At 38.7% G+C, this 17173-nt stretch overlaps 1 protein-coding gene across 16 annotated transcripts in view; it reads right to left on the reverse strand.

Moving 5' to 3' along the window:
• OPHN1 (oligophrenin 1) overlaps window positions 1–17173 on the reverse strand; it is a 665513-nt gene that overhangs the window by 280468 nt on the left and 367872 nt on the right. For 15 of the 16 annotated variants that reach the window (XR_005061052.2, XR_005061051.2, XM_037017099.2 and 12 more), the window contains exons 16-18: window positions 16719–16803; window positions 3026–3084; window positions 1829–1934 (exon numbers count right to left, since the gene is read on the reverse strand). Coding sequence is in view for 14 of the 16 variants with exons in the window: in XM_037017099.2 (XP_036872994.1) it covers window positions 1829–1934; window positions 3026–3084; window positions 16719–16803 (250 nt within the window). In the remaining 2 variants the exon portion in view is untranslated. The remainder of the gene's footprint in view (window positions 1–1828; window positions 1935–3025; window positions 3085–16718; window positions 16804–17173) is intronic. The other variant, XM_073227842.1, reaches the window with a different exon arrangement.

Below are 17173 nucleotides of genomic sequence, written 5' to 3' on the forward strand. Positions count from 1 at the left end.
TTGTTCATTTATCTTCACTATATACCTTGGAATAGAATTGCTGAGTCATGTGATAACTATGTTTAACTTTTTGAGCCATTACTTTATTTATATTACTGTGCTTCATTTGACAGAAGTAGGAAAATTCTTATATATTATTCTATCCTTTTTCTTACAAAAAAGGTAGCATGTTTTATACCCTATTTTTTACCATGGGTTTTTGTTTTATTATTGTTGTCTGTTTGTTTTACAGACTGGAAATATGTAATACATCCTGGAAATTACTACAAAAACAAAGTTCATAGATATTTTCTTCATTCTTCTTTGGTTGTACAGTACTGCATTGTTTGAATATAGCATTACTCACTCAACTAGTCACCTACTGGACATTTGTATTGTTTCCAATCACTTTAGCTTTTTTAAAAATTATAGTTGACATACAATCTTATATTGGTTTCAAGTATACAACACAGTGGTTCTCACCCCTACTACAGCAGTTACTATCTGTCAACATAAGATGAAGTTACAGAATCACTGGCTATATTCTCCAGGCTGTACTACCATCCCCAGGACTGACTTAAATCATTGAGAATTTTTGTGCGCCTTTATCCTCCTCACCCTCCCCGCCAATCCATTCCCCATGGTAACCACCAATCACTTCTCCGTGTCTATGAGTCTACTGCTATTTTGTTAATTTTGTTTTGTTTTGTTTTTAGATTCCACAAGAAAGTGAAATTATATGGTATTTCTCTTTCTGTCTAGATCAATCCATGCTGTCCTGAATGGCAGGATTTCTTTCTTTTTTATGGCTGAATAATATTCCATTGTGTATATGTACTACTTCTTCTTTATCTACTTTGGTTGCTTCCATATCTTGCCTATTGTAAATAATGTGGCAGTAAACACAGGGGTGTGTACATCTTTCTGAATCAGGGATTTTGTTTTCTTCAGGTAAATTTCTAGTAGTGGAATTAGTGGATCATATGGTATTCTAATTTTTAGTTTTCTTTTTTGAGGAATCTCCATACTGCTTTCCATAGTGGCTGTACCAATTTATACTCTGTTTCCAATCTTTTGATATTTAAACTTATGCTGTAATGATGAACTTTGTGTATATGATGTTTTGTATGTGTGGAGGTGTGTCTTCAGAGTAGAAACCTAAAAGTGGAATTTCTGGGTCAAACGGTAACTGAATATGCAAATTTGTTAGATATGCCAAATTCCCCTCTGCAGTATCTGTATTGCATTAATGCCAGTACTTCATTAGAGTACCTGTTGCTCCAAAGTCTCAACAGAAAGTGGTCAAGCCATTAGGATTTGCCAATAAATGGTATCTCAGTGTACATTTAATTTGCATTTTTCTTATTGTGAGTGAACTTAGATAGTTTTCCATATATTTAAAGGCCTTTTTTTTTCTATTTCTGTGTCCTCTGCTCATGTCTTTTTTTTGAGTTGGTCCTCAAAATCTCTGTGTGCCATGCACTTTATCTTTGTTCATTCAAATCTACGTAAGAGCCCTGCTTGGCAGGCAATACTATTTTTGTTTTACAGATGACCAAAGGCTAATAAAGTTTTATCTAAGCTTATACAGCTAAATAAGTGGTAGAATTAGGATTCAAAACCAGGAATATCTGATAACAAACCCTGTGATTTGCTTACTTTATCTCTGGGATGATGTATATCAGGGTCAAGGCAAAAACAACTTTTCATGCAGCGCACTCAGTCTTCCCAGGATGAAGCAGTTGAGGGATGGGTCTTAATAAGGTGACATGCAGTTTCCCTGCAGTGCTACCATGTGCACCAATTCTCTAATAGAACTCTTACTAAAAATACCCTAGAAGGTACTTACTTGACCAAGTGTCTTATAAGAAGTTCGAGCATCTCTCGGTTCTTTTCTGGTAGCTTATATACCAATGAGTGAATAGCTCCCAGCCGGTAATCCAGGTTGTCAGACTCTGAGAGAGAACACAGAAATATAGTTTTGCCTTCTGGACAACTGGATCAAGCAAACTCTCATACAGACACACCCACACACAGTAGACAATCAGAGACAGAGAAAGTCACAGAGATGAAAAGACAGAAGATAAATATGCAGAAAGAAATAATGGTGAAGGAAGGTCAAGAAACAAAGACACTGAGACAGAGAGAGAGGGAAAGACAAAGACCAAATGAGGTAAAAACAAATAAATAAAAGCGAAGAGATAAAAACAAAGAAATAGAAAGACAGAAGAAAAGACAGGACTGCTGCAGAAGAAGTCAGAATTCTGGGTAGAGCAGATTGCTCCTGAAGTTCCATACATAAACTTCCAGCTGTAAACCCTTGTCCACCCACCTTCTTCTGGTACTGGGAGGTAACGCTGCTGCCTCTGGGTTCTGTGAAAATCACTGAGAGAGCTCAGAGTAAAAATCAAAGGTCCCTTGCCTCAACAAAGATTCATTATGAGAGCAAATCCCTGAATCTTTTGCCTGCACAGCACATAGTGGATAGAGCAGAAGGGTCATGTCAAGGTAGGGAGGCATACTTTTAATGTTTCTTCAGCTGTCAACTTTTGGGGTGATTCTATATGCCTTATTTTCCATTCACCCCTCCACCCTTGCCTTCAGATGTATCATCTAGAAAGTGTAATGCTAGTGCTAACAGATTAGAAGTAATGACTCACAACACAATTGAAAAGGATTTGAAAGGGAAGAGTGCTGAAAAAAAGTTGAAACAACAACTGAAACGGAACCATTTTGCTGTCTCATGGTGCCAATGCTCTTGTTCTGATGGAAGAGGCACAATCAATCAATCAAATCCTCATACCTGACACATTCATCAAGTTAGCAGTTTTCTCCAGCTCACTCAATTAACATTGATTAATGAAAAACAAGATAATATTTGAATTAGACTGCATGCAAGAATACTTTCATTTGGCAGTAGACAAAATTTGTGTATGTTTTCATTTTTCCCTCAATTACCCTCCTTCAAACAGTTTTCTAGGCTTATTACTGTAAACATTATCAAGAAGCCAGGACAACACAATTAACTAGTAACATAAATACTTACTAGCAGCAGAGACCAGCTCTTTGTGAAGTCTATAGGTCATGACAGGTTCAGAAAGATTCCTGAAATTAATGAAGACTGTAAGTTCCTTTGGGGAGGGGGTACCCAGGACTTGGAGTCTCAGTTTTGTGAGCAGCAAGGCTAAAATGTCTAAGCCCCACAGCTTAGTGTGACAGTATACATTCCTTTCTTCACCTGAAACTTTGTCAGAGGAATCCTAGGTGCTAGTAATTCATCAGAAGACCTGCAAAAGTATGGGCCACTATCTTAAGCAATGTCTCCAACTAGTTCCCAAAAGTGAAAGGAGGCACAAACCAGTCCTACAAAATTCCATAGTGAACCCAACTCTGAATGCTGCTAGGAAGATCTTACAGTTGATAGTTCTTTAATTTCTGAAGTGCTTTCATATCTGTTTACTGGGGATTCAGAGATGAATAAGAGAGTCCAAACCTCCAGGGAGCTATTGTCTAGTTGAGGAAAGTGCCACATACAAAATTTGCAATGCAATAGGACAAGTTATGCTAAAATAAAGATAGGTAGTGAATGGCTCAGAGGAAGTAATCCACTAATAATAATAACAATCTCTTCATTGTGTGTGTATTTACTCATTTAATCCTCATGAAAACTCCATAAGGTAGATATTATTATCTCATTTTATGAATGAGGAAACTGAGGTTCAGAGAAGTTAAATAATTCATCCAAGATCACACAGCTAAAAAGTAGCAAAACTAGGCAGTCTGTCTCAAGTCCAGACTCTTAATCACTATGCTATATTGCTTGCCACTGTTATTATTGTAGTAATCCAGGCAAGAGACAATAAATGGCCAAACAAAAACAGTGGCTTTAGGGATAGAAAGAAAAGGTGAAGGGAGTTATCTGAAGGACATTAAATACAGAACTCCTTTACTGATTGAGTATATTAGAAAGGGAGAGAGTAATCTCGTTTAGGTGACTAGATAGAATGGAAATTGATTCAGAGGAAGTAGAGATGCTAAGTCAGAGGGGCTTCTGGGATAGCCAAAGGGCATTGTCTGTTAAGAAGATGGATGCTGTGCCTTTTCAGACCTGAGAAGTAGATGTGGAAATCATGAACCTAGAAGAGCAGGTAAAACCATGAAAACAGATACCACTGCTCAAGGAGAAATGGCAAACTGGCAGCCAATGGCCACATGAGGTCTTCCAACATTTCTTATTTTTCCAGAATAGTATATAAAAAAGAAAGGGAATTGAATCATTCATCAGAATATGAAAGAATTGAGAAATGTCACATAAAAATCCATATTTTCCTTCTCTAAGAAGCATCCTCTCCCTCTTAGATCACAGCAATAGCCAGCTAATTGGTTTCCACATCTGCCTATTTTACTTCCCTCTAATAGGATCTCTACGTATTTTTTCCAAAATGGAAAGATGTGGCTAAATTGAGCCCATATGGTTATTTCTGGAAGTAAAAAACATTGCTCTTTATCAATAAACAAAGGGGTTGCTATGCAAATAAAGGTTCAATATGTAACATGTTTAATATGAAAGTATCTATATCACTCATTTTCATGTCCTGGCCCCTGTGGATATTTGAGTTTTTCATCCCTCCAATGTGGTAAAAAGAGAGAAGAGACCTGCGAAAAACCAGGTAGAAAGTCCATAAAGAGGACTGCTAAAAACGGTCAAAGAGGTGAGAGAAATTCCAAAAGCAAGTGATATAGCAGAATCCAAAAGAGGAAAAAATTTCAAGGAGGGATTGTTAAGAACACGAAGTTCTACAAAGAGATCAGACAAAGACTAATGGTTGTCCATTGATGTTAGCACTGAGTGAGTCTATGGTGATCTTGGTAAGAGCAGCTTCAGTGGAGCAGAGGGTGCAGTACTCAGACTGCATTCAGTTAGAGGAAATCGGGAGGTTAAGAAGTAGATACCGGAAAAAATACATCAAAAAGATCATTCATTATGATCAAGTAGGATTTATGCCAGGGATGCAGGATGGTACAACATTCGAAAATCCAACAACATCATCCACCACACCACCAAAAAGAAGGACAAAAACCACATGATCATCTCCATAGATGCTGAAAAACCATTTGAAAAAATTCAACACCCATTCATGATAAAAACCTTCAACACAATGGGTATAGAGGGCAAGTACCTCAACATAATAAAGGACATATATGACAAACCCACAACCAACATTATACTTAACAGTGAGAAGCTGAAAGCTTTTCCTTTAAGATTGGGAACAAGACAAGGATGCCCACTTTCCCCACTTCTATTCAACATAGTACTGGAGGTCCTAGCCACAGCAATCAGACAAAACAAATACATAAAAGGCATCCAGATTGGCAAGGAAGAAGTTAAACTGTCCCTGTTTGCAGATGACATGATATCGTACATAAAAAACCCTAAAGAATCCACTTCAAAACTACTAGAATACCTGAATTCAGCAAAGTTGCAGGATACAAAATTAATACACAGAAATATGTGGCCCTACTATACATTAACAATGAACTAGCAGAGAGAGAAATCAGGAAAACAATTCCATTCACAGTTGCATCAAAAAGAATAAAAGACCTAGGAATAAACCTAACCAAGGAAGTGAAAGACCTATACCCTGAAAACTATAAGACACTCATTAGAGAAATTAAAGAAGATACCAATAAATGGAAACACATCCTGTGCTCATGGATAGGAAGAATTAATATTGTCAAAATGACCACCCTGCCTAAAGCAATCTATAGATTCAATGCAATTCCTATCAAAATACCAACAGCATTCTTTAACAAACTAGAGAAAATCATCCTAAAATTCATATGGAACCACAAAAGACCTCGAAGAGCCAAAGCAATTCTGAGAAGGAAAAATAAAGCTGGGGGCATCATGCTCCCCGAATTCAATCTCTACTACAAAGCCAGAGTAATCAAGAAAATTTGGTACTGGCACAAGAACAGACCCATAGACCAATGGAACAGACTAGAGAGCCTTGATATAAACTCAACCATATATGGTCAATTAATATATGATAAAGGACCATGGATATACAATGGGGAAATGACAACCTCTTCAACAACTGGTGTTGGCAAAATTGGACAGCTACATGCAAGAAAATGAAACGATTATTGTTTAACCGATACACAAAAGTGAACTCAAAGTGGATCAAAGACTTGAATGTAAGTCATGAAACGATAAAATTCTTAGAAGACAACATAGGCCAGCATCTCCTGAATATAAGCATGAGCAACTTCTTCCTGAACGCATCTCCTCAAGAAAGGGAAAGAAAAGGAAAAATGAACTCAAGGGAATACATCAAACTAAAAAGGTTTTGTATGACAAAGGATATCATCAACAGAACAAAAAGGCATCCTACAGTATGGGAGAATATATTTGTAAATGACAGATCTTACAAGGGGTTAACATCCAAAATATATAGAGAACTTACACGCCTTAACACCCAAACAGCAAATAACCCAATTAACAAATTGGCAGACGATATGAAGAGACAGTTCTCCAAAGAAGAATTTCAGATGACAGACACATGAAAAGCTGCTGCACATCACTAATCATCAGGAAAATGCAAATTAAAACCACAATGAGATATCACCCCGAATCAGAAAGGATGCCCCGCATCGAAAAGGCTAAGAACAACAAATGCTGGCGAGGATGTGGAGAAAGGGGAACCCTCCTACAATGCTGATGGGAATGTAAGCTAGTTCAACCATTGTGGAAAGCAATATGGAGGTTCCTCAAAAAACTAAAAATAGAAATACCATTTGACCCCAGAATCCCACTCCTTGGAATTTACACAAAGAACACAACTTCTCAGACTCAAAAAGAAATATGCACCCCTATGTTTATTGCAGCACTTTTTACAATAGCCAAGATATGGAAGCAACCTAAGTGTACATCTCTAGATGAATGGATAAAGAAGAGGTGGTACATATACACAATGGAATACTTTTCAGCCATAAGAAAGAAACAAATCCTACCATTTGCAACAACATGGATGGAGCTGGAGGACATTATGCTCAGTGAAATAAGCCAGGCAGAGAAAGACAAATGCCAAATGATTTCCCTCATTTGTGGAGTATAACAATAAAGCAAAACTGAAGGAACAAAACAGCAGCAGACTCAAGAGACTCCATGAATGAACTAGTGCTTACCAAAGTGGAGGGATGTGGGAGGGTGGGTGAGGACGGAGGGAAAAAGGGATTGAGGGGTATTATATTTAGTACACATGGCGTGGGGGATCATGGGGAGAACAGTGTAGCACAGAGAAGGCACACAGTGCATCTGTGGCATCTTAGTACACTGATGGACAGTGACTGCACTGGGGTATGGGTGGGGACTTTATAATATGTGTAAATGTAGTAACCGCATTGTTGCATGTGAAACCTTCATAAGAGTGTATATCAATCATACCATAAGAAAAAAAATGAAGTAGAGAACAGAGTGTATGCTACTTCATATACTGAAGCTTGATTGGGAAGGGATCACATATTTCTCTTATTAGGCAATCTCATCTAAGCTCCTGAAATGTCATTTTAGCTCCTGCCTCCAATTAGCATCTGCAATGTCTATGATTCTCAGTTTTTTAGCTTAAAGCCAGAAATCTTCTCTGAGTTTCATTTGTAAATATCCAGTTGCCTGCTTAGTATCTTGTCCTGATTTCTTAAGACACCCAGATTTGACATATTAAAAACCCAACTTGTCATCTCCCTTAAACCTAGCCTTTTTTGGTGTTTTATCAAATCAGTAAATGCAAGACCATCATTTGGTTTTATGGGACAGAACTGTGGAAGTCATTCTTTTTTTCTTCTTGTTCTTCCCATAAATTTTTTTTATTTTGGTATCATTAATCTACAATTACAGAAAGAACATTATGTTTACAAGGTTCCCCCTTTCACCAAGTCCCCCCAACATACCCCTTCACAGTCACTGTCTATCTGCATAGTAAGATGCTGTAAAATCACTACTTGTCTTCTCTGTGTTGTGCAGCCCTCCCCGTGACCCCCACGCACTATACATGCTAATCATAATGCCCTCTTTCTTTTTCCCTGCCCTTATCCCTCCCTTCCCACCCAGCGTCCCCAGTCCCTTTCCCTTCACTAACTATTAGCCCACTCTTGGGTTCTGTGATTCTGCTGCTGTTTTGTTCCTTCAGTTTTCCTTTGTTCTTATACTCCACATATGAGTGAAATCATTTGGTACTTGTCCTTCTCTGCTTGGCTTATTTCACGGAGCATAATACCCTCTAGCTCCATCCATTTTGTTGCGAATGGTAGGATCTGTTTTTTTCTTATGGCTGCGTAATATTGCATTGTGTATATGTACCACATCTTCCTTATCCATTCATATACTGATGGACATTTAGGTTGCTTCCATATCTTGACTATTGTAAACAGTGCAGCGATAAACATAGGGGTGCATCTGTTTCTTCAAACTGGAGTGCTGCATTCTTAGGGTAAATTCCTAGAAGTGGAACTCCTGGGTCAAATGGTATGTCTATTTTGAGCATTCTGAGGAACCTCCATACTGCTTTCCACAATGGTTGAACTAGTTTACATTCCCACAAGCAGTGTAGGAGGGTTCCTCTTTCTCCACAACCTCTCCAACATTTGTTGTTATTTGTCTTTTGGATGATGGCGATCCTTACTGGTGTGAGGTGATATCTCATTGTGGTTTTAATTTGCAATTGTCTTATGATCAGTGATGTGGAGCATCTTTTCAAGTTCCTATGGGCCATCTGGATTTCTTCTTTAGAGAACTGTCTATACAGCTCCTCTGCTCATTTGGTAATTGGATTATTTGCTTTTGGTTTGTTGAGGTGCGTGAGCTCTTTACATATTTTGGATGTCAGCCCTTTATCGGATCTGTCATTTATGAATATATTCTCCCATATTGTAGGATAACTTTTTGTTCTATTGATGGTGTCCTTTGCTGTACAGAAGCTTTTTAGCTTGATATAGTCCCACTTGTTCATTTTTGCTTTTGTTTCCCTTCCCTGGGGAGATATGTTCATGAAGAAGTCACTCATGTTTATCCCCATGAGATTTTTGCCTACGTTTTTTTCTAAGAGTTTTATGGTTTCATGACTTACATTCAGGTCTTTGATCCAGTTGGAGTTTACTTTTGTGTATGGGGTTAGACAGTGATCCAGTTTCATTCTCTTATATGTAGCTGTCCAGTTTTGCCAGCACCATCTGTTGAAGAGACTGTCATTTCCCCATTGTATGTCCATGGCTCCTTTATCAAATATTAATTGGCCATAAATGTTTGGGTTAATGTTTGGAGTCTCTATTCTGTTCCACTGGTCTGTGGCTCTGTTCTCGTGCCAGTACCAAATTGTCTTCATTACTGTAAAATTGTAGTAGAGCTTGAAGTTGGGGAGCGAGATCTCCCCCACTTTATTCTTCCTTCTCAGGATTGCATTGGCTATTTGGGGTCTTTGACGGTTCCATATGAATTTTTGAACTATTTGTTCCAGTTCATTGAAGAATCCTGCTGCTAATTTGACAGGGATTGCATTGAATCTGTATATTGCTTTGGGCAGGATTGCCATTTTGATATTAATTCTTCCTAGCCAGGAGCATAGGATGAGTTTCCATTTGTTAGTGACCTCTTTAATTTCTCTTAAAAGTGTCTTGTAGTTTTCAGGGTATAGGTCTTTCACTTCCTTGGTTAGGTTTACTCCTAGGTATTTTATTTATTTTGATGCTATTGTGAATGGAATTGTTATCCTGATTTCTCTATTACTTCATTGTTAGTGTATAGTAAAGCCACAGGTTTCTCTGTGTTAATTTTGTATCCTGCAACTTTGCTGAATTCCAATATTAGTTCTAGTAGTTTTGCAGTGGAGTCTTTAGGGTTTTTTACGTACAATATCATGTCATCTGCAAATAGTGACAGTTTGACTTCTTCTTTACCAATCTGGATTCCTTGTATTTCTTTGTTTTGTCTAATTGCCATGGCTAGGACTTCCAGTACTATGTTGAATAACAGTGGAGAGAGTGGGCATACCTGTCTTGTTCCTGATCTCAGAGGAAAAGCTTTCAGCTTCTCGCTGTTTAGTATGATGTTAGCTGTGGGTTTATCATTTGTGGCCTTTATTATGTTGAGGTACTTGCACTCTATGCCCATTTTGTTGAGAGTTTTTATCATGAATGGATGTTGAATTTTGTTGAATAGTATTTCACCGTCTATGGAGATGATCATGTGGTTTTTGTCCTTCTTTTTGTTGATGTGGTGGATGATGTTGATGGATTTTTCAAATGTTGTTCCATCCTTGCATCCCTGGAATGAATTCCACTTGGTCATGGTGTATGATCCTCTTGATATGTTTTTGAATTCGGTTTGCTAATATTTTGTGGAGTATTTTTGCATCTACATTCATCAGGGATATTGGTCTGCAGTGTTCTTTTTTGGTGGGGTCTTTGCCTGGTTTTGGTATTAGGGTGATGTTGGCTTCATAGAATGAGTTTGGGAGTATTCCCTCCTCTTCTATTTTTTGGAAAACTTTAAGGAGAATGGGTGTTATGTCTTCTCTGTATGTCTGATAAAATTCCGAGGTAAATCCATCTGGCCTGGGGGTTTTCTTCTTGGGTAGTTTTTTGATTACCGATTCAATTTCGTTGCTGCTAATTGGTCTGTTTAGATTTTCTGTCTCTTTCTGGGTCAGTCCTGGAAGGTTGTATTTTTCTAAGAAGTTGTCCATTTCTCCTAGGTTTTCCAGCTTGTTAGCAAATAGGTTTTCATAGTATTCTCTAATAGTTCTTTGTGTTTCTGTGGGGTCTGTCATGATTTTTCCTTTCTCGTTTCTATTTCTGTTGAAGTGTGTTGACTCTCTTTTTCTCTTAATAAGTTTGGCTAGAGGCTTGTCTATTTTGTTTATTTTCTCGAAGAACCAGCTCTTGGTTTCATTGATTTTTTCTATTTTATTCTTCTCAATTTTATTTATTTCTTCTGTGATCATTATTATGTGCCTCTGTGTGCTGACCTTAGGCATCATTTGTTCTTCTTTTTCCAATTTCAATAATTGTGACATTAGGCTATTCATTTGAGATTGTTCTTCCTTCTTTAAATATGCCTGGATTGCTATATACTTTCCTCTTAAGACGCTTCTGCTGCGTCCCACAGAAGTTGGGGCTTTGTGTTGTTGTTGTCATTTGTTTCCATATATTGCTGGATCTCCATTTTGATTTGGTCATTGATCCATTGATTATTTAGGAGCATGTTGTTAAGCCTCCAAGTGTTTGTGAGCCTTTTTGCTTTCTTTGTACAATTTATTTCTAGTTTTATACCTTTATGGTCTGAAAAGTGGGTTGGTAGGATTTCAATCTTTTAGAATTTACTGAGGCTCTTTTTGTGGCCTAGTATGTGGTCTATTCTGGAGAATGTTCCATGAGCACTTGAGAAGAATGTGTATCCTATTGCTTCTGGGTGTAGAGTTCTATAGATGTCTATTAGGTCCATCTGTTCTAGTGTGTTGTTCAGTGCCTTTGTGTCGTTACTTATTTTCTGTCTGGTGGATCTGTCCTTTTGGGTGAGTGGTGTGTTAAAGTCTCCCAAAATGAATGCATTGCATTCTATTTCCTCCTTTAACTCTGTTAGTATTTGTTTCACATATATTGGTGCTCCTGTATTGGGTGCATATATGTTTATAATGGTTATATCCTCTTGTTGGACTGAGCCCTTTATCATTATGCAATGTCCTTCTTTATGTCTTGTTACTTTCTTTATTTTGAAGTCTATTTTGTCTGATACTAGTAGTGCAACACCTGCTTTTTTCTCTGTTGTTTGCAGGAAATATCTGTCTCCAACACTTGACTTTTAATCTGTTCATGTCTTTGGGTTTGAGGTGAGTCTCTTGTAAGCAGCATAAAGATGGGTCTTGCTTTTTTATTCATTCTACTACTCTGTGTCTTTTGATTGGTGCATTCAGTCCATTTACATTTAGGGTGATTATTGAAGGATATCTAGTTATTGCGAGTGCAGGCTTTAGATCTGTGGCTACCAAAGGCTCATGGTTAACTTGTTTACTACCTTACTGTCTGACCTCACTCGCTTATTGAGCTGTTATAAACACAGTCTGATGATGATTTCTTTCCCTTCTTATTCCTCCTCCTCCATTCTTTGTAAGTTGGGTGTTTTGTTCTGTGCTCCTTTTAGGATTGCTCCCATCTAGAGCAGTCCCTCTAAGATACCCTGTAGAGGTGGTTTGTGGGAGGCAAATTCCCTCAACTTTTGCTTATCTGGGAATTGTTTAATCCCTCCTTCATATTTAAATGATAATCGTGCTGGATACAGTATCTTTGGTTCAAGGTCCTTCTGTTTCATTGCATTAAATATATCGTGCCATTCTCTTCTGGCCTGTAGGGTTTCTGTTGAGAAGTCTGATGATAGCCTGATGGGTTTTCCTTTGTAGGTGACCTTTTTTCTCTCTCTGGCTGCCTTTATTACTCTGTCCCTGTCCTTGAACTTTGCCATTTTAATTACTATGTGTCTTGGTGTTGTCCTCTTTGGGCCCCTTCTATTGGGAGTCCTGTGTGCTTCCGTGCTCTGAGCAACTATTTCCTCCCCCTGTTTGGGGAAGTTCTCCGCAATTATTTCTTCAAAGACACTTTCTATCCCTTTTTCTCTCTGTTCTTCCTCTGGTACCCCTATAATGCGGATATTGTTCCTTTTCAACTGGTCATACAGTTCTCTTAATGTTGTTTCATTACTGGGGATCCTTTTATCTCTCTCTGCATCAGCTTCTATGCGTTCCTGTTCTCTGGTTTCTATTCCATCAATGGCTTCTTGCATCCTATCCATTCTGCTTGTAAATCCTTCCAGTGTTTGTTTCACTTCTGTAATCTCCCTCCGGACATCTGTAATCTCCCTCCGGACTTCATCCCTTAGCTCTTGCATATTTCTCTGCAGCTCTGTGTGCATGTTTATGATTTTTATTTTGAATTCTTTTTCAGGGAGACTGGTTAGGTCTGCCTCTGCAGATCCTTTCTCAGGTGTAACTATCTTGGACTGGACCAGATTTTTTTGCCTTTTCATGGTGATTGCAGTGGCTGTAGGAAGGTTGCGGGTGTGTCATCTGGGAGGAGAAAATCCTTTCCTGCTTGCTGGATGCTTTGCCCTTCTCCGCTGCCTGTGACGGCTACCTGCACTCCTGGAGCAGCCACTGGGTTAATATCCTAAGCTGCTGTGGGCGGGGTGTCCATCAGAGCAGTGCAGGGCACTGTGGGGAATGGCAGGCATGCCCGGTGTGCTCTTTCGTGCTAGCGGCGACCCTGCCGGGAAGCTGTGTAGCAACAGTGTCCTTTGTGTCAGGCTTGGGCAGCTGTGCGTTGGGCTGGGATTCTGGTCGGCTTCTGGGATCGTGCCTGCTCCCTCTGGCTCCACTGCCCATGTGCGCAGGGCTTTTCGCACAGGCTTCTACTGAGCTCTGGCTTCACTGCTGCCAGTGCATGCAAGCCGCGCCCGGACTGTTTGGTCGCGCTGCTGCAGTCTAGCCCTGTGGCGCATGGATCTGCTCTCGATTCCTTCTAGTGCTTCCGCCCACATCGCGCGCTCCCACTCTCCTGCTACTGGGCCCATGTGTCAGGGTCCGTGCCAGTTGGAGGAAAGACTGGCAGGCTGCCTAGTGCTGTGAGGGGCTTTAGAGCTGTACTGCCTCCATTTAGGGCGCCTAAGTTTCCCCGGTATTCCCAGCTGCCGGGACAACTTCATCCAGCTATGGGGTCCCTGTCTCTTTAAGACTTGCAGAAAGCACTTGCTTTTCTTTTGTCTCAGGGGCGCTGGTTGTGGGGACCTGCCCACAGGTTTTGCTTTTCCATTTCTCTAATATCCAGCACCCCGTGCACCTTGTGTCTGCATTCTGGGTGTGGATTTCTAGAGCTGGTTGTTTAGCAGTCCTGGGCTTTCACTCCCATGCCATTCCGACTCCTTTCTTCCCACTGGGTTTTGGGGTGGGGAAGCGTTCGGGTCCCACCTGGCCGCAGCTTGTATCTTACCCCCTTTGTGTGATGCTGAGTTCTCGCAGATGTAGATGTATCCTGGCTGTTGTACTGCATCCACTGGTGTCTCTTTTAGGAATAGTTGTATTTATTGTATTTTCATAAATAAATATGTTTTGGGGAGATTTCCTCTGAACTACTCATGCCGACATCCTCCCATCTCCCCATCTGGAAGTCATTCTTTTATCTTCCCCTCCATCGTTCTTATACCCAATTTTACTCCCTAAATCTCTTCAATATGCTTATTTCTATCAATTGCTAGTGCTACTCCCTATTCTAAACAGAAGCATCATCTCTCTCTTAGATCACAGGTATAGCCTGCAAACTGGTTTCCACCTCTACCTATTTTGGTTCCCTCTAATCTGATACCTAAATATTTTTTTTCCAAATGCAACCTCATTATGTAACCTTCTTCTTAAAATCTTTCAATATATTCTAATTCCTCTTAATGTAAATCCCAACTCCAATCCTTAAAATATCTTACTGGGGCCTTGCATAATGCAGCCCCTACATATCTTTCTCTCTATATATATATATACTCAATACTCTATACTGACACATGTAGCTACTTGAAGGAGTCTTCCTCTTTCTTGTTTCAAGGCCTTCACACATGCAGCTGTCTCTGTCTAGAACTGCCTCTCCCCCAGTTGACTCCAAATTATAATTCAAACCTCAGTTCAATCAAACAACCATAATAAATCAGATCTTCCTATGATATGCCTTCATAGCACCTAGTACATTTCCTTTAGAACAATTATTGTAGTTTGTTATACTTGTATGTTTCTTTGTCTTTTATCTGCTCCCCTCACTGGACTATAACCTTCTTAAGATCAGAGACCATATCTATTCACAACTGTATGCCTACTGCCTAGCACCATGCTAGGCACATATCAGACACTCAGGAATTGTTCATTGAATGATTCAGTGAATGATAGGATAAATAAATGAAAGAACACATAGAGTCAAGAAGGTAAACATTGCTGGAGCATATTTATATGCTGAGAGGAAAGAGCCAACTGAATGAGAGAGGTTAAAGGTACAGGAGCGAGAAGGGATGATTTTTAGAATACTTCTCTGGAAATGCTGGAGATAATGGGTGAATTAGTTACCTAGAACACAGATGGAAGAGAACCACTCTGAAAATACAGATATTTCTGAAAAATCTAGAGGGTGTTGACTGGCTTATTATGAGGTTCATGAGCTGCCTACTGCACTAAGAAGGCACTCTGGTGAGTGCTTATTAAAGGCCCATGGATAAGAGTCTTAAAGACAAATACCTCTTATTAGGAGTGATGCCCACTCATATTTTCAGGCTCAATCTTTCAATCTTTCAAAAGGGCCACACTGCTTATTATGTGACAAGCTGGGAATAATGTAATGTGGGGAGGGTCTTAACCTATACAAATCTTAGAAAAAACTGACTTCTTTGAAGGAGGCTAGAGATGTACAATCACTTACATTTTTCTCCTCATCATAAGTCTTCTAAAAGTATGCATACTGGTTAAATACTCTCTGTCTTTACTAAATTACCTAAGCAACTCCAAGGAGACCACAGATCCTGGGTGGGGAAGAAGGGGAAAAGATGCCCTATTACCAGTAGCCTTAGAAGTAAGAGGTACTTAGGTTCACATAATATGAGCTCTGACCATGGATATTACTTCATGGGGTAGGGAGTGCATGCCAATGTCCTTGTCTGTAAAATGAATATAGTTTTACTTACATTCCAGGGTTATTGTGAGAAAACAATTATACTGTCAATGTAAATGACTAGAACACTGCCTAGCACAGAAGAAACCCTACAACAACACTGCCTTTCTTTTTTTTTTTTTTTGGCAGATGCAGGAGAAATACTCCTAGAAAGAGTATTCATGTTTATATAAAGTTCTAAGATGATGGTATGGCAAAAGGTTATTTCACAGCAATATCTGGGATTCAATCTATTTTGGATTAATGCTATTTCCCAGAGTTTAAGCATCTATCTTAATGCCTAAAGAGTATGATAACTGAAAATAAGACATCTTAGCACATAAAATATGGTGCATACTATGAGACATATGGTAAGAAATGAATGAGTTTATATATCAGAAATATTTTATGTAATAAATTTATGCCAATAAACAGAATGATGTATTCATCATCATTGTACATCCCTATATTTTGCTGATAAATTAAATGTTTTTTCTACTGCTGCCACTTCATTCAGTTACAACACTTTTATGGTTGTATTTTCATGGTTTCCACTTCCATTATAAGGATTAAGGCATGATATATAACACATCACACATACAAACACATGTTATGTCTGCACAAATGCAACTTAATGTTGTTAAATGGTTATTTTCCCCCAAAACACATTAATAACCATGAATTGTCACAACTCTTGATTTTACTTTAGTGAGCCCATTGTGACATTGCTTTATGTACCATGGCAAACTTCAATTATTTTAAAGGATGATTTTTTTTAATGGTCATTTTTATGCCACTTTTTCAACAACAAATGTATTATCTGATACTTCCTTTGCTTAAATTATCAGGTTAAAAGTAAGTCTTCTAATGCACATTCTTCTTTGACAGAAATCGTTTTCACTCTTTCTTTAGAATTCAACCTCTTGAAACTGGGACCACATTAACTCCAATCTCTGTGCAGACAAATTCCATCAACTATGAATAGCAAAAAGCAGAGTCCCAAATTATATCAGATATACCTGAGGTAGAATTTCAAGGAGCTGGTGATTGTCTTAATATCCCAGTCACTACTATGAAAATCAACATCTCCTGGGCATTTAGAATCTATTTGAGAAAAGAAAAATAAGAAAAAAATTAATGTTCCAAAATATCTCAATTTTTACCCCTTTAAAAGAAAAAATAAAGTTAATTAAAACATAGTTATGCTAAGCAGATTTCAAGAGACAGAAACTTTACAGCAAACACATCTTTGATGTCTCAAAAATCTCCTTGCATTCCAGTTAGGCATGTAAGGAGCTGGGAAGTTATCTCTTCTATACACATAACCAGAAAAAAGTAGAACAAAATGAAAGTAAATTCTTATATTTGACAGAGAACTGAAATTATAAGGCAAACTACTATCCCCAGAACTGAAGAGATAGAGAGGCAGATACAGGATATCTAAACTTAGTACAGCAGAAGTCCAGGAGCAGAG

The sequence above is a fragment of the Manis javanica genome, chromosome X (assembly GCF_040802235.1).
Source record: "Manis javanica isolate MJ-LG chromosome X, MJ_LKY, whole genome shotgun sequence".
NCBI lineage: Eukaryota > Metazoa > Chordata > Mammalia > Pholidota > Manidae > Manis > Manis javanica.